We start from the raw sequence: 22,457 nt of genomic DNA on the forward strand, positions 1-22,457 counted from the left end.
CCTTTATATTTTAGTAGGCCATCAGTATTTTCTTTCCTGTATTCATGTATCAACTGTATTATACATAGTAATTTTTTGTTCCTTGCCTTTTTCACAAAAACTTTCCTTTAGCACACAAGTACCAACAGGACGCGGCTCACATAGCTTTCTTTGCTTTAGAAAGTACACACTAGGACCCATGGTATACAGATGGCCTTATACTAATAATGCCCTGTATGTCAACTAGTATAATGTCTAAGAAGCCTCCTCAGGTTTTACAGCCTTTTTTATTTATTTATTTTTTTGGCTCTCTCCTTTCCCACTCTCAAGGGCACTTAAAACAAAGCTATCAATGCTTATTATCAGGTAAAGTCTTGTCCCTCTACTATATACCTTTTCTTCTTTCTGATTTCTATTGGTACTGCTATACTTCTCTGCTTTTAAGTAACAAACAAAAACCCTGTCCTTTTACATAAATAATACTATCAAATCAGAGTACTCTTTTTTGCACAGAAAACCAAGTAATCCAGCCTGGTGGATAAAATCTTCTGGCCAAAATGTAGTGTGAGAAGGAAAGAAATGGCCGGGCACAGTGGTGTACACACGTAATCCCAGGATTTTGGGAGGCCGAGGTGGGTGATCACTTGAGGTCACAAGTTCAAGACCAGACTGGCCAACATGGTAAAACTCCATCTCTACAAAAAATACAAAACTTAACTGAACATGGTGGCATGTGCCAGTAATCCCAGCTACTTGGGAGGCTGAGGCACAAGAATCACTGGAACCTGGGAGGCAGAAGTTGCAGTGAGCCGAGATCATGCCAGCCCGGGCGACAGAGCAAGACTCTGCCTCAAAAAAAGGAAAAAAACTTTAATCCCTTCCATGACAGCCTTAGCATTCCCAATGTCTATTCAGTGCATATGAAAGTAATTAAATACATAATAGAGGAAAGAAAATGAAACACTACTAAATTTGAGGTTAAGTGACTAGGCATAACATTTACAATTCCAAGGATGGGCTACAATAAAGAAAACAAAGCCCTTTATTTTTTCACTTATACCAAAGAGATCTGGACTTAAAGATTTTTCTTAGAAAAAAAAAAAAATTTCTTACTTCAATTGGTATTCCCCAAGGTATACAATGTGTCTACATTACTGCAGACATACAATGTTTAAAAGGAAATATTCAATTCAATGAAAATACTTTCCTGGAAAACAGGAACTTTAAACTGTCAAAGGAGAACTGTTTTCTCTTACCGTAAGAAGGAGATTCCCGTCCATCTTCTTTATCTGATTCTTTATCTTTTCTTCTCCGGTGGTGATGTTTGTGTCCACGATGCCTGTGACGCCGACGACTCTCTTTACTAAACGGGACGTGAACACCAATATATACAGCTCTATGACCTATGAAAAGGTTCACAAACATATTACTAGCCTTCCAAAGGAGAAAAAAGTGATATATGCCAACGTACTCCAAAATCTACTCTGATAAAGAATATGTTTGTGTAATTAACAATGATAGTCTCCAGTTACTTCTCTTATTTTACAAAGCACTACACAGAATATTATGCCAAGTGCTAACATCATTGACAGGTGACTGTACTAAATCTATGAATCTCTTATGTAAGTGTTTGTACATCTAAAAAGATATCTTAAGAAAGAAGAGCTCAGCCCACCTGAAATCATACTACGTAGACATATATTTATTCCATCTACACTGATGGCCAACCATAGTTAGTAGAGATCCTTAAGATATAAATTTTAATAACAATTAAATACTTTATAAAAAATACATTTACTAATTTTTCAGAGTTTCAAAAGAAATCAATAAAGTCCAAATTACTGAGAGCTACATTAAATGTAAATAATCCAAATAAAGGGTAGAAACTGTCAGATTAGATAAAAAAGCAGTAAGTTACTTTGCTTTTAAACTAGTAAAAGCTCCCGCTGATATTGCATTATCCTAACTTTGCAGTCTAACAACAAAACAGTTATGAAAAGCAGTCTCTGCTTTTGCCCACTAGATGAAACTAAATCAGGAATCCTAGCCACAGAGCTAGGAGCACTATGTCAAATATCAAATGAGTGTTGAGTGAAAGGGGATGTGAACTACAAGGTCAACTAATTTGCAACTATGTACACAATTTAAAAAGTAATATGCTGAAATACAAATAGTTAATGACATTCTTTTCCTAACATAAGATGGGCAGAAAACAAGTACTTCAAGAGACTTGGGATGGCCATCTTTATATGTGATTTGAAGTACAGTTGATCCTCATTATTTCTGGGATTCCATATTTGAGAAGTTGCTGATTCATTAAATTTACTTGTAACCACAAAATCAATAGTTGTTAAGATTTCATGCCATTTTTCGGACAGGCACAGAGTAGCATAAAATTTGAGTTCCCTGACACTCATATCCCCAGCTAAGGCTGAAAAATGTGATACTCTAACATTTTATTTCAGCTGCCAATATGTTAATGTCATAAAGTAAATAATCACCTTTTAAATTAAAAGAGGGGCAGACTTAACACACTGAACTAAAATCGTTTTTACAACATCTCCCAGTACTGTAGCTTAGCACATGGTAAGCACTTAATAAATGTCTATGGAATTAAATCTCATCTACTAGAAAAAAAAATCCAAATGTAAAAGCTAATCGTACAGGTTTCTTTTTGGAAGGATAGAAATGTTTCAAGAATTAGACAATGGTATTGGTTGCATAATATAGTGAATACATTTTTTAAAAAATTGTAGACTTTAAAATGGTCAATTTTATGTTATGTGAATTATCAATTAAAAAGTAATAAGAAATAAATACAACAAAACTCAATTTTATTCTAATGAAACTATTTCTTTCAGAATATAAAGAAAAGCAGAAATTAAACAGTTAAATTCCCATCACTCCACCGGGAATTACAATGTTGTTCCTCCAATTAGTACTAATGGGTCTTGGCACACAAGCCCCAATGCACCAAGATAAAAATAAATGCCATGAGTGTGCAGTTTAGAAAGACTAGATTAAATAAATAAAAACACACTAGAATCCAAAGATTGGTAGATTAAGCCTTATTGTATTTTCTTCTTTTACTATTGCCTCTAGCGTCCTCTGTTGTAATGTTTTTCTTTTTCTTTCCTTTTTCTTATGCTCTTACTTATTCTATCAAGAGCCTATTTACTCAAACTCTCTTAGATAAGCTTAATAACTCCCTCAAACTTGATACCAAAATGTAGTTATATACAAAGTATGCAGAGCTTAGGGCCTATGATAACCAAAGGAAGTGAAGGAACATAGCCAAGTGCCTCTCCCTTCATATTCCAGGTCACATATAGGTGAGAGTTGACATTAAACGTTAAATGTATTACTGTACACTTGAATTAGTAAAATCAGCACTAACAATTTTAACCTCCCTAGCTCCTACAATTCACAGGATCTAACCAAAAGCTTCTAGATAACTGAGGTTCTTTCTGGAAGCCCTAACAAGCCTAGGCTCTTAAAGCCCATTTTTAGAGTTTAAAAAAAAAAAACTTACAATATAAATGAAAACTCTTGTTTCTCTGTCCATCTCTTTTTTAAAATAAACAATAACTCAATATACTACTAGCTCTCATTGACAATTTTAACTTAATGATGTCGTTCCTAAAAACATCCCCCCAAAATGTCTATCAAAACATTTGCTATGAATACCACCTTAACCACATGTTCGTGGTCAACATCATCAATAAGTCATGTTGATCTCAGACTGTCCACCGATATAGTGCACTGAAAAGGGCATGTTACTTCTGTAGCACGCTTCCCAAATACGTATAATCTCTACCTACTCGTGATAACATCAGACTAAACCCAAACTGAGAAACACTGTATGAAATATCTAACCATTACTCTTCAAAAGTGTCAAAGTCATGAAAAACAAAGAATGAGGAACTGGTATAGATTAGGAGACTTGCAATTAAATGTACTGTTACAGAGCCTGAATTGGATCAACTGAATCCTAGAACAGAAAAAGGCCATTAGTGGAAAAACCAGTGAAGCCTAAAATCTGTGGTTTAATAGTAAACTAGTAATTAATCAGATTCTAATTCAATTAGTAATTAACCACTGTTACTTTCTTTGTTTACACAAACGCATGGCTGTGCAAAATGTTAATATTAGAAGAAACTGGGTGAAGTGTATGGAAGAATACTCTGTGCTGCCTTTGCAGCTACTCTGTAAATCTAAAATTATTTTCAAAGGAAAGAAACCACATGCCGGGACTTCTTTCTGTTTAAGGAAGAATGATGGGCAAATAACTCAGTTGCTCTAAAACTCTATGCAGAGGTTTAAAAGGCTAATGTAACACCTATAAAATGAATGTTTAGATGACAACTAATGATAACTGTGGCTTATTAGTCTGGCACTTTAGTGTACTCATTATACATATTACTCGGTCTGCTAGAAATGAAAAAAATAAAAAAATTTACTAATTTTGTGACTCTGGCCTTTCTTCAGTTTTCTAAGTTAAGTTAATGGTAACCATCACTAAATTCTGAAAAACATTCTGAACTCTTATCTTTTGCCAATACTTTCAAATGGCACTCTTCTAAATGTTTGCATCACAACAATAACAAACAAAAACTCAACAAATACTAGGTAAAACTTAAGAGGATACTTATAACAAACATTAATTAGTGATTTATCCTACTAAGCAAAGTAAGTTATTTTAAACAAACTTACTTTCTAGTTCTTCTTTTTCAAACTTGGTGTTCACAGTTGAGCTAGTTTTGCCAAGATCCACAACAGCTTCTTCATCAGGACCCTAAGAACAAATTATTCTCATTGACTCATGAGATCACAATCTACTGAGGACCTATCATACGCATCCTTTAAAATGGCAATAAAATATAAAAGACTGCTTTCTTTCAAATAAACGAATTCTTATTACAGCTAACTGCATTATTTTTAAAATGTTATAAGCTACTTAAATCCACGGAAGACCATTCAAAAATCCCATAGTGATAAGTGAAATGGCAAAGATTTTTAAATGGTTTTCTGTGCAAATTACTAAATAAGTGGTAATATATTCATTTCATCCTCAAAAGACAGACCTTCCAGGGTTAGAGATTAAAGAAAATGTGATGTGAGGGGAGTCCTTGGATGCCAGCATGGAATGCTTGCTTTCTTGATCTTTGCTCTTACGTGTCCTAAACAACAGGAAACAGTTATGCTGGATTGGATTATGGTCAAACATAAAGTTGTCAAAAAAAAAAAAAAATAGACTCAACATACAGCACCACTTTATATCAATCAAGAGCTAACAAAAGTTAAAAGAACTTTTTATTTTCCCCCCAAAGTAAAATCCATGCCAAAATTTAACCTCTAAGGAAATTCTAGTTTCAGTTGTGAAAATCCCACCTTCTCAATTTTGTTCTCTTTTCAGTTCAACAAAAAGTCTAAACATATTTATTGTAAAATGTTGTAAAGGCTATTTTTAAAACAAGAAAATTTTAGCTTTAATTTCCCTTCTCAACTTGTAATAACTTTCAAATGTACATTCTAATCATCATTAACTACTTATTATTAACTTATTATGCACAAAGATTCTGTGCCACTGCTAGAGAGAGAACAAATACCCTACCCTCAAAAAGTCTTCAAAATCTAGTCCTGGTTTCTAGCCGGACCAGCTACAGCTCCCTCTGGATCCATACCCAGCATGGGGCTATTGGAGCTATGCAGGGAAACCCTCCCTGACCTCTACCAGAGCTGGCAGCTCCACACTTTTTTACAATGTATACCAAGTAAACTGAGATACAATTTTTGCTTCTATGGAAACCAGCAGTGTTCAAATCCTTAGGTAAACTCAGGAACTGAATTGATTTTATTAAATTTTCAAATAAATTCCTTCCTATCCAAACTACCACTATTTGTTACCCAAAACTCAGAACAGGACACAGTATATGAAGTAAACACAGATCTTTTGATATCCAAATTTACTTTCTAAAGGCTATATATCCAAACTGTAAATCAAATACATTTGGATATCAGGACATACATGTTTACAACTCTGAATGATTGGTGTACAATTTGATATAGGTAATAGAGGTATTAAATGACTTGCTATGGTTCCATATTTAAAGGAGTGGGAGCAAGCCACATAGCCCATGAAGACAATTTCACACAACAAAGAAGATGGGCCAGGTGTGGTGGTTCACACCTGAAATCCCAGTACTTTGGAAGGCTGAGGTGTATCACTTGAGTCCAGGAGTTTGAAACCAGCCTGGGAAACATAGCAAGACCCCCATCTCCATTTATTTAATATGATTTTTAATTTAACAAAATTTTAAGGCTGAGAGCGGTGGCTCATGCCTGTCATCCCAGCATTTTGGTAGGCCAAGGTGGGTGGATCACCTGAGGTCAGGAGTTCAACACCAGCCTGGCCAACATGGTGAAACCCTCTCTACAAAAAATAATTAGCCAGGTGCCCAAATTAATCAAGCTGCCTTACAGCATTCACTTCCTCAGTAACAAGGAAAAGCCAAAGAAGGAAACCAAACCAAACCCCAAAAGTGCAAGAACAAGTAATGAATAATTTCCACCCATGAACCAAGTCACATTCTAAAATCTGTAGCCAAATCCTCCAATGACTTCATGTCATTGAGTCTCTGAACATGCACAGGTACAAAAGATAAGCTCTCCTAAGTAAAATGCACAGAAGTTGTATCCTGAGAAGTAGCACACTGCCTATTCTAAAAGGGATTAACTGCTTACATTCCAAACTTTCATTTAGGTTGCACAATTGCCAGAATATGAAGCAAAACAATTAACTCTCACCTTCAAATAAAAACAAAAAGGACTCAAAACAGCTTAAGTTATATAGTCTAACAATACTTACAAAATATACCCTTTGACCTCTATCTATCATGGATAAATGCTCCCACATGTACCAAACATGACATATTAAAAAAAAAAAAAAAAAAAAAAAGAGTACATCCTCTCATGCTCTACACAGGCTGCTCCTACTAGATACTGTCTGCGAAGCCCTAGGCAAGAGAAAGTTCCACTTCTCCGAACTTTCATTTTCATTGAGGCATTCTTTCTAATATTTAAAAAAATGAAACAAAAATGTGTGTCAATAGTAACAAGATAATCTCATCCCAAAGAGTTCTAGGAAAGAGTTTGAGAAAGTAGACCCAAAAAAATGGAAGCAGATTTTATGTACTGATAAGAAAAAAATCTCAAAGATATTTGTTTAGTGAAAAAGCACATTGTAGTGAATAAAGTCAAGTTTATGTTAAAAATATTTACAAGACTAAACCAAAATTTTATTGCCATAGTTACAGGTTTTCAAGCAGGGTTAAGGCTTGATGCTATCCAAACCAAATTCTTTTTTTTTTTTTTTTTTTTTTTTTTTGGTGATAATGTCTACTACAGCTCAGACACACCAAATTCTTAACTGCTCATTTCTGGAAAGGGTACTGGGTTTGAATGGAAGTCAAGTCAGAATATGAATTTACTGTTATTGTTTCAGTTTTCAATGGGAACGTTTTCATGTGTAACTTGCATAACTAAATTATTTCATTTCCTTTCATTTCATTTTAATTTGACAGAGTCTCCCTCTGTTGTCCATTCTGGAGTGCAGCCTTTGGGAGGCCGAAGCAGGCAGATTATTTCAGGTCAGGAGTTTAAGACCAGCCTAGCCAACATGGCAAAAGCTGTCTCTACTAAAAATACAAAAATTAGCTGAGTGTGGTAGAGCACTCCTGTAATTCCAGTTACTCAGAAGGCTTGAACCCAGGAAGTAGAGGTTGCAGTGAACCGAGATTGCACCACTGCACTCTAGCCTGGGCAACAGAGCAAGATCCTGTCTCAAAAAAAAAAAAAAAAAAAACACCAAATACCAAAACCTAGATCAAAAATTTAAAAACCCAGCATCAACATATGATAAAATCAAATTCAATTCAAAATGCAAATCCCAGCAAAATCAAATCGAGTTCTGTTAGAAACAGATTTATACCTTCATAAGACATTTTACTAATTCCTCTCACAGTTATTTATCTTGCCTGAAAAAGCAAAATGCACAATTTATATTTCTCGTCAAATTATCAAAAATGACAATTAATATGCCAAAGGCAAAGTACTAGGAGTAAAGGATGTTAAAAGATTCCTTTAAAATCTACGGTAAATCTAGTCTAATATTCTTTTTGACACCCTGAAGTTTACAAAAATCCATGGAAACAGCCATCAGAGCATCAGAGATCCCTGTTACAAATTATTATTTTTTCCATTAGGTAAGATATATGGCTATTGCCCAAAAGTAATGCCTGTCATAAATTATGATTAACCAGATAATTTCATAGTTATCGAACACTTTAACTTCAAAACATACTTAACCATTAAGAAAAAGTGATTTCTTTCCTAATATCTCAGCCAAAAAATTTTTAAAGACTCATTCAAGTAATATTAACTAACCAAAGAGTGAGTTTTATAGAAGAATAAAGATGCTACAAACAATTTTAACTTTACACACAGAATTACTCTTCAACAGATGACATCCACAGCCAAGGACACAGAGGATGATACTATTCTAAGCCAGTGCTAATAAGCCTGACATTTCTTCAAGCTTCACTATTCAACTCTGACTCAAATTCGTTTGTAAATAAAATATAAGATCTTAATTAGGTACATACAGGTAACTTCTTCTCCAGGCGATATCTTTCCATAGTACACAGAAATGCCTTGTTTTTGATTATGTAATGCAGTAAGTCCCTTGAAGAGTCCAGGGACAGTGAGCACATATCTGATTTAGGTCACTGTGCTTTGCAGAGATGAACTCTTCCTAAGTTACTTTTATGGCGCAGCCAATCACTGTGTTCTAAGTTACCTAATCTCCGAAGCTAATAACTACAACCTACACAGGGTCACAGCATAACAGATTTGGAAAGTAATATACACATTTTGTTTTAAGTAAAAATACCAAGAGGAATGCGGCAATCCATTTTCAACTAAAACCTTTCTGCAATGTTAGTACAAAGAGTGCATACTCTAAGAATACATGTGGATGGATGTCTGAGAGTATCTAGATCATAGAGAAGATACTTTCAAAACTATGCTCAGTTAAATCTAGCCCTTTAATTAATTTCAGAAAAAATCCAAAGATGTTTCCATTTGAAAAATTTCACCTTTTTAATATTACAAAATTTATGCCAACTCACATGTAACTGTATTAATAAATGGGTTAATAAATCATATTATAGTTTATAATTATCATTTTAGCCAAAACAAAGTGTTAATACGGACAATAGTCAGAAAAAAAATGAGACTTGGGATTCTCTACATTCTTAAAAATTCCTGAAGATCTCACAGGGCCTTTGTTTATACAAGTCACCACATCAGGATTAAAACAGAAAACTTCAAAATATTTATTCAGATTTGAAAACAATAATAAGGCCATTACATGTTAACATACTAACATTTTAATAAAATAACTTCTCAAAAACAAGACAAAATTTAGTGGGAAGAATGGCTCTGTTAATTTTTACATATTCAATATATCTTAATTTTTACATATTTAACTTCATAGAAGACAACTGGATTCTCATATGTACTTCTGCAGTCAATCTGATGTGATCTGACGTTCATTTAAAAAAAAATCCAGGGCTGGGCGCTGTGGCTCACATCTGTAATCCCAGCACTTTGAAAGGCGAGGTGGGTGGATCACAAGGTCAGGAGTTCAAAACCAGCCTGGCCAATATGGTGAAACCCCATCTCTACTAAAAATACAAAAATTAGCCAAGTGTGGTGGCAGGTGACTGCAGTATCAGCTACTCGGGAGGCTGAGGGAGGATAATCACTTGAACCCGGGAGGCAGAGGTTGCAGTGAGCAGAGATCACACCACTGCACTCCAGCCTGGGCAACAAAGCAAGATTCGTTATGAATACTTATTTTGTCATTCAGAATATTAAAGCAAAACAAAATGGCTGAGATATAATAAGATACCTAGTTTTTACTGCTTCACTAAAGTGCTCTTTGTATACACAGATTTGCTTCTTGGTACCATCAATTCTATAAGGTAGCAAATAGATGATATTTAATATTTTCTATAAAAATACCTATATCCCATAGCTAAAATCTTACTACCCAGCTCATCCTGGAGAATTCACTGATGATGTGCACTAAACACATAACAAAATAAGAAATGTAAAACTAATATCAAACAGAAAAGATACTTTCTTTTTATCTTTCACAACTTTACGTAGGGAGACTGACTGTAGGTAACGTCTTATACTTCAAATACAATTTGAAAGACATGTCATATACTTCAAATATAATTAAGGCTTCTCAACTCCTCCAAGAACAGAAATCTCAGCAACATCAACAGTTATAATACACATATAATTAGTTACATATCTGAAATATTCACCCCTATGATGTATGACATACACTTGGCAAATAAACATAAATCTGAAGACTCAAATACGAGAATAAGACATGTGTCATTCAATTATTTTTTAAATTCTCAATATGTCAAGCCCCCAAAGAACATCTGCAAATAATCAGGTTAAACACTACTTTCTGGCTGGACATGGTGGCTCATGCCTGAATCCTAGCACTTTGGGAGGCTGAGGCAGGTGGATCACCTGAGGTCAGGAATTCAAAACCAGCCTTGCCAACATGGTGACCCCACCTCTACTAAAAACACAAAAATTAGCTGGGTATGGTGGTGCGAGCCTGTAATATCAGCTACTCCGGAGGCTGAGGCGGGAGAATTGCTGGATCCTGGGAGGCGGAGTCTGCAGTGAGCTGAAATCACACCACTGCATTCTAGCCTGGGCAACAGAATGAGACACCATCTCAAGGGAAAAAAAAAAAAAAAAAAATTCTAAAATGACCTCTGGAAATATACTTCCTGTTGAAAACCCTGGCCCTCCCCACCAGGACTTAAGAGCTTAACCTGATGGTCAAGCACATGTCTGCCCCATTCCTCTCTTCCCCCACTGGATCATAAAAACCATAAGCATAGAGATTTGGGTGGGAGGAAGGGAAGGTCAAGTAACCCAAGAGGGAAAAGAAGAAAGAAACTAAGTGCATGTACCAACTTTCTAATTTCCCAAATACAAAACAAAATGTTATATATCCAAATACAAATGACACACTTCTCCAGCATTTCCCATTGTAAGTAACACTATCATGGACACTATTAAACCAATATTCCAATAAAATTTTTAAAAATCAAGGTTTTAAAAAATCTAGGTGAAATAGGTAAAGTTAGTTTACTATGTTCTTTGGTAAAATAAAAATATAAAGTAACTCAACAAATAAACTGAAACTTTAATCAATAGGCTTTCATTTGTCTAATTATTTAAAGATTTATTTTCAGTATAATTTTACTGAATAGCAGGCACACACAGAAGTCTCATTTGATGCCTCGCTCTGTTTTCAGCCTTCTTGCTAATGTTTTTATGCAAATGGGAATATATATGTTCTTACAAAAAAAGAGCATTCATTATACACTTACTGTTTTATATATAACCTATATTTTTTAACTTAAGGTACATTTTTAAGTAATTTATCAAATTACTCTGTAAATGGTAGAAAAATCCAAGGTTACAAAAGCGCCCCCAAATAACCAAGCATTCCCCTCATTCCCACTTCCGCTCATGAGCTAGAACCACATTCTGCTGTGTCTTGTAACTATGTTTGATTGCTAGAGTTACAATTATAGCTTTAAATAATTTATTTTACATCTTGGTTTATCACTTTTAGACCGTATGTTTGTTTCACAAAAAAGAATTTTCTCTTAACACACCCATACCCTTTCATTGCAATCTCTCTTCCACGTTTTTTATAATATATATATATATAAAATGTGTGTGTGTGTGTGTGTGTGTATATATATATATATGTGTGTGTATATATATATATATTTTGAGACAGGGTCTCACTCTGTCACCCAGGCTGGAGTGCAGTGGTGCAATCTCTGCTCACTGCAAACTCTGCCTCCCAAGTTCAAGCAAGTCTCATGTCTCAGCTTCCCTAGCAGCTGGGATTACCAATGTCTGCAACCACACCTTGCTAATTTTATATTTTAAGTACAGACCGGGTCTCTCCACATTGGCTAGGCCAGTCTTGAACTCCTGGGCTCTACAGATATCCACTCGCCTGGGCCTCCCAAACTGCTGGGATTACAGAAGCCACTACACTCAGCTTATGTTTTTATTTTTGTATCAAGATTCATAACATTTACATTCTATTCAACTAATAAAGCCTTCTAAGCTGTGTTCTCTGGTTAATTCTTAAAACTGAAAGCTCATATTAATAAGCATTTGAAGTATTAGAATTACTTAAATACTGTATTATCTGGTGCAGAACCAAGAATTAAAATTGGACCCTTTGCATCAATGTCACCAAATCTCTACTGCTCACAAGAGACTATTTCAAACATTAAAGTCAAGTAGATCCCTCTCTTAATTTATCATCAAGGCTGTTTTCTCATAAGTTGTCTGAGTGATGTTCAGCTCATTTATTCCTTTTTCATTTAAGAAAGCCTTGAGAAGTAGGCTTCACAATGAATTTATGAGTAATAAAGAAAATCTTTACATGTTCAAAAATCATTTGACTTGATATGCATTTTAGATAGATACCTTCTCTCAGGTACTATGCTATGGCCTTTAAGAATCTGGTGCTGTTGACCAGAAGCCTAATATCCACTGTGTTTTTGTTTCATCAAGATGTGTCTAGATTTGTTTTATATTATTCCTTCAGGATTCCCAGTAGACCTTTACAACATGACCCAAGTATAATGAAAATAAAACAAACCTTTCAAGAAGTGACAAAATTATAATCAGATACCAAGAGCAAACATATTAAAGCGTAAAATACTCAAGATTTCAGCCAGGTGCAGTGGCTCACACCTGTAATCCTAGCACATAGGGAGGTCAAGGCAGGTGGAACACAAGGTCAGGAATTTGAGACCAACCTGGCCAATATAGTCAAATCCCATCTCTACTAAAAACACAAAACTTAGCCGGGCGTGCTAGCAGCTTCCTGTAGTCCCAGCTACTAGGGAGGCTGAGGTGGGAGGATCGCTTGAACCTGGGAGGCAGAAATTGCAATAAGCCAAGATTGTACCACTGCACTCCAACCTAAGAAACAAAGTGAGATTCCATCTTAAAAAAAAAAAAAATACGAACCAAGTAATTCCCTTAAGTGAAAATAAAAATGGCCAATAACTAAAGGAATAGGCTCACTAAATGGTTAACAAATGGAATTTAAGACCCGTCAGATTAGGAAAACCAATTTTAATTGAGCCACACATGAGATTTTTCTTTTTTCTTTACTTTTTTTTTGGGGGGGGGGGCGGCGGGGGGAAACGCAGTCTCCGTCTACTGCCCAGGATGGAGTGCAGCGGCACAATCTCGGCTCACTGCAACCTGGGCCTCCTGGGTTCAAGACATTCTCCTGCCTCAGCCTACCTAGTAGCTGGGACTACAGGCACGTGCCACCACGCCCAGCTATTTTGTTGTTGCTACTATTGTATTTTCAGCAGAGGCGGGTTTCACCAGGTTGGTCTCAAAATCCTGACCTCGTGATCGGCCTGCCTCGGCCCCCCAAAGTGCTGGAATTACAGGCGTGAGCCACCACGCCTGGCCCCCATAATTTTTTTAAATTCACATTTAAAACCAGTAGAGGCAGGCAGATCACCTGAAGTCAGGAGTTGGACGGAGACCAGCCTGGCAAACACGGCGAAATCCAATCTCGTAAATATACAAAAATTAGCTGGGCGTGTAGCGGGTGCCTGCAATCTGAGCTACTCAAGAGGCTGAACCCCGGAGGCGGAGGTTGCAGTGAGCCGAGATCCCATCATAGTACTCCAGCCTGGAGGACAGAGCGAAACTCTACCTCAAAAACAGAAAGAAAAAAAAAAGGAAAGAAAGCCCAGCGCAGTGACTAATGCCTGTAATCCTAGTGACAGCGCCAAGTAAAAAAGGTTCCCAAGCTAAGCTACCACCGGCCTGCGCACTGGGAAGATGAGGTGGAGCTGCAAAGGAGGAAAAGCCCGGCCCCGCCTGTTCCGGTGTAGACGTGGAATTCATTTGGTGGCCTAGCAGAACTCCATCTCACTTTGCTGTGCTCTTTCTCTTGGGAGTCTAGGAGGAAAAGTTCGTGCCATTTGCAGCGGGGTAAGAGCCTGTCCCTGCCTGTTCCGGGGTAGTAACGTGGAATTTAATTGGTGAGATGGACAGCCTGTTAAGAGGGCTCCATCTTACTTTGCTGTGTTCCTTTTCTCTTGGGAGTCTATGAGGTAGTCTGCACACTGGGAAGATGGGTTGGAGGCGCGAAAAGTTCGTGCCATTTGCAGGGGGTAAGAGCCTGGCCCCGCCTGTTCCGGGTTAGTAACGTGGAATTCAACTGGTGAGACAGACAGCCTGTTAGCAGGACTCCATCTTACTTTGCTGTGTTCTTTGTTTTTTGTCCTGGGAGTCTACGAGGCAATCTGCGCACTGGGAGGATGGGGCGGAGCCGGGAAAAGTTCGTGCCATTTGCAGCGGGGGGTGGGGGGGAAAGGCCGGGCTCCTCCTGTTACGGGGTAGCGACGTGGAATTCAATTGGTGAGATGGATAGCCTGTTAGCAGGGTTCCATCTTACTTTGCTGTGCTGGTAGTTTTCCTTTTCGACCAATAAATTCGTAACTCCCCACCTTTCAAAATGTCTGCGTGCCTAATCTTTCCTGCTCTTGTGACAAGAACCCAGATTTGTCTACAACATCAGCACTTTAGGAGGCCAAGGTGGAAGGATTGCTTGAGCTCAGGGGTTTGAGAAGAGCCAGGGTAACAGTTGAAACCCTGGAAACCCTGGTCTCCACCCAAAAAAAAAAAAAAAAAAAAAACCACGAAAATTAACCAGGCATGCCTCTAATCCCAGCTACTCAGAAAGTTGAGGCACAAGAATCACTTGAACCCAGGAGGCGGAAGATACAGTGAGCCAAGATTGCGCCACTGCACCACCAGCCTGGGATACCCTGTCTCAAAAAAAAAAAAAGGAAAAAGCAAGCTGTAGTTTTTAGTATCACATTTTCATGTTTTAGAAAGGATTAAATCCACTTGAGTTTGTATCTATCTGAACACATAGAAGGCTACACAGATTCGTCTGTTTCAACAAAGATGTTTCTCTAAAGACAGTAAAGACCTATTTTTTCAAAAAATTTAATATAAAAGATAACTGGTAATTCATTAAGGGTGAAATATTGTCGCATTTTAGTCCATTCTTAAAAACTACAATCAAGATTGGGCGTGGTGGCTCACACCGGTAATCCCAGCACTTTGGGAGGCAGAAGCGGGTGGATCACCTGAGGTCAGGAGTTCGAGACCAGCCTGGCCAACATGGCGAACAAAAATTAGCCAGGTGTGGTGGCGGGCACCTGCAATCTCAGTTACTCCGGAGGGTGGGGCAGGAGAATTGCTTGGACCTGGTAGGCAGAGGTTGCAGTGAGACGACACTGCAGCACCACTGCACTCCAGCCTGGACAATAGAGCCTGACTCTGTCTCAAAAAAAAAAAAAAAAAAAAGGCAAGCAAACAGGCCAGCCCAGCGCAATGGCTCTTGCCTGTAATCGTAATGAGAGCACCAAGTAAACAGGGATTCAAGACAACCTACTAGTGGCCTGCGCACTGGGAGGATGGGGTGGAGCCGCAAAATGCGCAATTTGCAAGGGGAGAGAGCCTGGCCCCTCCTGTTCCGGGGTAGTAACATGGAATTCAATTGGTGAGACAGACAGCCTGTTACCAGGACTCCATCTCACTTTGCCGCGTCCTTTCTTTTCCTCTTGAGAGTCTGCGTGACAATCTGCGCACCGGGAGGATAGGCTGGAGGTGCGAAAAGTTGGCGCCATTGGCAGGGGCAAGAGCCTGTCCCCGCCTGTTCCGGGGTAGTAACATGGAATTCAATTGGTGAGATGGACAGCCTGTTAGCAGGACTCCATCTTTCTTTGTTGTGTTTTCTCTTTTTTCGTCCAAGAAATTCGTAACCCCTCACCTTTCAAAGTGTCTGTGTGCCTACTCTTTCCCGCCCGTGTGACAAGAACCCGGTTTTGTCTACAACACCAGCACTTTGGGAGGCCAAAGCAGGGGTTTAAGACCAGCCTAGACAACGTAGTGAGACCCTGGTCTCCACCAAAAACACGAAAATTTACCAGGCGTGCCTGTAATCCCAGCCACTCCGGAGGCTGACCCGCGAAAATAGCTTCAACCTGAGAGATGGAGGTTGCAGTGAACCGAGATTGCGCCACTGCACTCCAGCTCGGGCTATGGAGCAAGACTCCATATCAAAAAAAAAAAAAAAAAAAAAAAACTACAACCAATTGTTTCAAGTAGATACAACTTTAATAACAAAGCAAATAACATTTTTGAAAAAGCATTTCACAAGTTCAGCTACCTACATAAGATGGTTCAAAATTTTCCTAACCATTTTCCCGTTTTCTAAAACCGAACTGGTAGGCACAGTAAAAAAAAAAAAGTAATAATGTTTTTGCTGCTTTGCAGTCATTAAATTATACAATCAAATTAACTGATTTCATTCATTTTAAATTAATTTGATTATATAATCAATTTAAGATTTTTTGAAATCTTAAATTCAGGAAAAAGAAATAATAAATGGCTTAGAATTCCAATTGTGAATTTCAATCAGCCAAATTGGGGGCAACCTACAAATTTTAAATTAGGTGGAAAACTACAGGAATTCAGGTGATTAAGAAAGCATATGCAGTAGCCATTTAAGTTACTTTTACAGATGGAAAATTACCTTTTAGGTATAAGAACAAAATACAGGAATGTAACTAGATGCAAATGATAATGCTGACAAAGCAGAGGACCTGTTTCTCTGCATGACAGAAGGGGGTGGGGAGTACAGAAAAGGTGCACAATTTTAATTATGAGAAGATATGTTTTAAATTCTTTAAAATTTTTACTTTCTTGGCCAGGAACAGTGGTTTACGCCTAGAATCCCAGCACTTTGGGAGGCTGAGGCGGGTGGATCACCTGAGGTCAGGAGTTTGAAACCAGCCATGCCTGTAATCCCAGCACTTTGGGAGGCCGAGGCGGGTGGATCACAAGGTCAAGAGATCGAGACCATCCTGGCCAACATGGTGAAACCTCATCTCCTAAAAAAAAAAAAAAAAAAAAAAAAAAAACCATATATATATATATATATATATATATATATAATTTGGAGCAAGTGTTACTCTCCCAAGTATGTGAAAGAAGAAACCTGAGACTCAGAAAAGTTAAATAATGTTCCCGGGCCGGGCGCGGTGGCTCAAGCCTGTAATCCCAGCACTTTGGGAGGCCGAGGCGGGTGGATCACGAGGTCAAGAGATCGAGACCATCCTGGTCAACATGGTGAAACCCCGTCTCTACTAAAAATACAAAAAATTAGCTGGGCATGGTGGTAAGTGCCTGTAATCCCAGCTACTCAGGAGGCTGAGGCAGGAGAATTGCGTGAACCCAGGAGGCGGAGGTTGCGGTGAGCCGAGATCGCACCATTGCACTCCAGCCTGGGTAACAAGAGCGAAACTCCGTCTCAAAAAAATTAAATAAATAAATAATGTTCCCGATTGCTTCAGCTTGGATATGACAGAATTTAAAATAACGTCCTGTCTCTAGGGACAATGCACCTTTCACTGGGCCCCTTAGAAACATTATTGTTAATCCTCACAAGAACTCCTTATAGTAACACAGCTGATCATTATTCAAATTAGGGGTATGTAATTTCAAAGGACCCATATTCATTCCACTAGGCCACATACCGTAGCCTGTTTTAAACTATATTTTTACTCATAGGCCTTATTTATGGAATTGTAAGTAAAACAGTCACAAAAATGTTCACTTCATTATTTTAAAATACTAGCAATTCAGTACCAGCTAACAAAATTGAAATCACAGCAAATAAGCAGCACAAACATTAACACAATAAGTCAGTATTAATACTGTAACAATGCCAGGCGCGGTGGCTCAAGCCTGTCATCCCAGCACTTTGGGAGGCCGAGGCGGGTGGATCACGAGGTCAAGAAATCGAGACCATCCTGGACATGGTGAAACCCCGTCTCTACTAAAAATACAAAAATTAGCTGGGCATGGTGGCGCATGCCTGTAGTCCCAGCTACTCAGGAGGCTGAGGCTGGAGAATTGCTTGAACCCGGGAGGCGGAGGTTGCGATGAGCCGAGACCGCGCCACTGCACGGGTAACAAGAGCGAAACTCCGTCTCAAAAAAAAAAAAAAAAAAAAACTGTAACAAACACCAAGATTTTAATTTGATTTACACAGATAAACTTGAAGTCAATAGCCAAGACAAGAGGAAGGACAAATCCCTGTAAGACAAATGGAAACCTGTCTCATTTTAAAACATATGTTTCAGTAAGGAGCACAGCCAGTCCACTGGGTTTCATACTGCTAAATATCACTGCTGAGTTCACACTGCTTAATTTGGGCAACCACTTCAGTTTTTAGCACCACTAAAATTCTCACAGCTCACAGAACTCACAGACACACTTCTTACGTTTACCAGTTTATAAAGGATATTACAAAGGATATAAATGAAGAGACGTGTAGGACAAGGTATACTTTTCCATAAGTCCTCTTCAAATTAAACACACTACAGTATTTCAAGTATTTCTGAGTCAAACTGACTAAACAAAGTCTTGCTAACTGTAGATTTTCTTTTTTTGCCCATGAGCTTAAAGGCTTAAGCAGTTAATTTGAGTTTGAAATTGGACAGAAGATAATCTGTTGGCAGTTCTTTCTTCTCATTACACCTCAATTTATTAATATTATACATGGAACAAGTAATTAATGAAGTATGAAGTTAAATTTGCCAAAATAAAAACTTTGATGTACTGTTAATTAATAAGCCAAATAACAGCATTTAATCTAAATACTAATACTTGGGTGTTAACATTTTAAGGAATATATATGATTGATGTATATATTGAACACATGAATATATATGTATGTATTATTCCCGAAAGAATGCAATCAACTGTTAATCTATAGCAAGGTTTTCCAACTTGTTTTAAGGAATAAAACAGTGAGTAGCTCCAACTTTAACAAAAAAAAACAAAAACAAAAAAACAGCAAACCCTGGAAATGCATTTTGCATCATGACCCAGTATGTAACATACCTCTTCACTTGATCTTAGCCAAAAGGCCAAGCATAACATACCTCTTAACATGTCACGTATGTATGCATGAATAAAATGTTTCACCAAACGAAATTTTTTCCTCTTTGTAATGTAGTTTTTAAGTTTTGTATTCTATTCCTTTCTAACACTTATAATACACTATATTGTTCTTACAAGTTATTAGTAAGTCACAACCTGCTGCTTGGAAAAGATTCAATCTGAAGTAAGGAAGAGATTCAGAAGATGAATATTTGGGGTAGATCCTTTCTGAATTTTATTTAACAATAACTACATTAAAAGCAGGCAGAGGCTAGTCAGAATTTCAGCCCCACAGCTATTTGAAATGGAGAACAAAGTGAAAGGGGCGCAAATTTGAAGCTTTAATACACCATCAACAAAGTGAGTAAAAAAAATCCTTTAGGGCTAGGCGCGGTGGCTCACTCCTGTAATCCCAACACTTTGAGAGGCCAAGGTGGGAAGATCACAAGGTCAGGAGTTTCAGACCAGCCTGACCAACATGGTGAAACCCTGTCTCTCAAAAAAAATTTTTAAATAAATTTTTTTTTTTAATTCCCATTAAAGGTCCCATGCTTTCATTTTATAAACTGTGGTTCAGGTTTATTTGTTTCAGATGACAAACTAAAGCAAAAGTTTTGACATTTGAGGCATTAAACAGTAAATGACTCCTAACCAACAGGCCCAACAAAAATTTGTCAGCCAACACTCATTTTTTATACTTCATGTGACATTCCTGAGGCTGATTGAAAAATAAAGCTGAAAATGTTATCATTTTGGCTTTATATAAAAATCTTCTCAGTGAACATTCTTTACTCCTCCAATCAGCTATTGATTCTAAACGAGCAGAGGCAGCAATCCCCCAACATCTAAAATCACTGCTACCAAATTACAATCTCAAACTGCCCCTAACTATTCAAAGCCCACAATCATAACAAAGAAAGCACTGGCATGGTATAAAACAACAATCCTTGGAGCTAATCCAGTCAATATTTATTTCTTAACCTTTTAAGTCATTGCTAAACCAATGCAATTAGCAGAGGACAGCAAATAAATTAACATATAAAAATTGAATACATGAGCTTAAGTCAATGACAAAACAGTAAATTTAAAAAAAAATTTTTTTTTTAATTGACTGGTTGTAGTGACTCACACCTGTAATGTAATCCCAGCACTTTGGGAGGACAAGGTGGGCTGATCACCTGAGGTCAGAGTTTGAAACCAGCCTGGCCATCACACAGCAAAACCTCATCTCTCCTAAAAATACAAAAATTACCCTGTAGTCCCGGCTACTTGGGAGGCTAAGGTAGGAGAATCACGTGAACCTGGAGGTTGCAGTGAGCCCAGATCACGCCACTGCATTCCAGCCTGGGCAACAGAGATTCCATTTCCAAAAAAAAAAAAAAAAATTTGAATCAGCTTAAAAAATGAAGGCAAGAAAACATCACAAAAATTGATAAGCTGGGAATGGTGTGTGTGTGTGTATGTACCATTAGTACCAGGTAGTTGGGAGGCTGAGGCCAGAGGACCACTTGAGCCCAGGAGTTCAGGGCTCCTGTGTACTATGATTATGCTTGTGAATAGCCACCGCATTCTTGCCTGGGCAACATAGCAAGACCTCATTTCTTTAAAAAATAATACAATTAACTTAATAAAGTCAATACACAGACAACTCTTAACGACAAGCTGAATTACTTTAAAATTCCTACTTTAATAACCTCTTTGATAAATCACATTTTTTTAAACTAGAAAAGCAGCTTGAGGATAGGCTCACGCCCGTAATCCCAGCACTATGGGAGGCCGAGGTAGGCAGATCACTTGAGCTAAGGAGTTGGAGACTAGCCAGGGCAACATGGCAAAACAAAAAATACAAAAAATTAGCCAAGCATGGTGGTGCCCATAGTCCCAGCTACTTGGGAGGCTGAGGTGGGAAGATTGCTTGAGTCCAGGAGGTAGAGGTTGCAGTGAGCCGAGATCATTATCAGCACTCCAGCCTGGGTGACAGAGACCCCATTTCAAAAAATAAACCAATAAATAGACAGATGATAGGCAGATTGAGTAAATTAGCCCCATAAAATTCAGTGCCACATAGCTATTCTGGAAATTCCTAAACATCTTTAAGTTATGATAATAAATTATAACTGTAATTTCATTTGTTATTGGTAACAAATCTACAGCAGAAAACAAATTCAATGATAAAACAGTTAAAAACAAGTTTTAAAAACAGTCTAAAGCTAGTTAGTGATCAGTACTCCATTTTTTAAAAGGAGAGATATATCACATTTTAAATATTTTGTCAACGTCTTATCCTTTAAAATGTGATGCTTTAGGCAATAAGCCAGTATTAGGCCAGGCGCAGTGGCTCATGCCTGTAATTCCAGCACTTAGCTCAGGCGTCCCCAAACTTTTTACACAAGGGGCCAGTTCACTGTCCCTCAGACCGTTGGAGGGCCGCCACATACTGTGCTCCTCTCACTGACCCCCAATGAAAGAGGTGCCCCTTCCTAAGTGCGGCGGTGGGGGGGCGGATAAATGGCCTCAGGGGGCCACATGCGGCCCACGGGACATAGTTTGGGGACGCCTGACTTAGCTGGATCACTCAAGGTCAGGAGTTTTTGAGACCAACCTGGCTAGCATGGTGAAAGCCCATCTCTACTAAAAATGCAAAAATATTAGCCAGGCATGATGGCACATACCTGTAAACTCAGCTACTTGGGAAGCCAAGGCAAGAGAATTGCTTGAACCTGGGAGATGGAGGCTGCAGTGAGCTGAGATTGTGCCACTGCATCCCGGCCTGGGCAACAAAGTGAGTCTCAGTCTCAAAAAGAAAAAAAAAAACAGTATCAAACCCCTGCCAACATAGTTATCTAGAATATCTAAATACCAAGAGTTTAAGGATAGTCAAGATTTTTTTCTTTTTCTTCTTTCTATACACAAACTCTTTTAGAATTTTGTTACGTAGGATACTACATAAGAACACAGGCTGATTATTAATAGCAAGTTTCCAAGAGGCACATTTAGCATTTTATACACAGCATTCCACCTGATCATGAGACGAGCCCTGTAAGGTTAATACAGTAATTCCAATTTGCAAATGAGAAAAGTGAGATTCAAAGATGTTAGCTGCCCAAAGCCACCTTGTGGCAGATTAGAAATAGGGAACTCAGGTATATCTGAAACCCAAACGCATATTTGTTACATCTAGGTTAACCCACCTCCAAACTTTACCTTGTTTTCAAAATGAGGGTTGAGGCCTGTGATTATTTACTGAATTTTCCATTACTGAATAAAATGGCTCAGTAAGATCAAATGAA

The 22,457-nt window shown here is 37.9% G+C and overlaps 1 protein-coding gene across 13 annotated transcripts in view; it reads right to left on the bottom strand.

Annotated features, from left to right (window-relative positions):
* The window catches only part of SLC4A7 (solute carrier family 4 member 7), a 102,914-nt gene that overhangs the window by 69,959 nt on the left and 10,498 nt on the right, over nt 1-22,457 (bottom strand). For 8 of the 13 annotated variants that reach the window (XM_074405750.1, XM_039480210.2, XM_074405747.1 and 5 more), the window contains exons 2-3: nt 4,693-4,774; nt 1,236-1,382 (exon numbers count right to left, since the gene is read on the bottom strand). In XM_074405750.1, the coding sequence (XP_074261851.1) occupies nt 1,236-1,382; nt 4,693-4,774 (229 nt within the window). Of the gene's footprint in view, nt 1-1,235; nt 1,383-4,692; nt 4,775-8,642; nt 14,109-22,457 lie in introns of those variants that run through there. The other 5 variants (XM_074405752.1, XM_074405746.1, XM_039480212.2 and 2 more) reach the window with 1 other exon arrangement.

The sequence above is a fragment of the Saimiri boliviensis genome, chromosome 9 (genome assembly GCF_048565385.1).
Source record: "Saimiri boliviensis isolate mSaiBol1 chromosome 9, mSaiBol1.pri, whole genome shotgun sequence".
Classification (NCBI taxonomy): Eukaryota; Metazoa; Chordata; class Mammalia; order Primates; family Cebidae; genus Saimiri; species Saimiri boliviensis.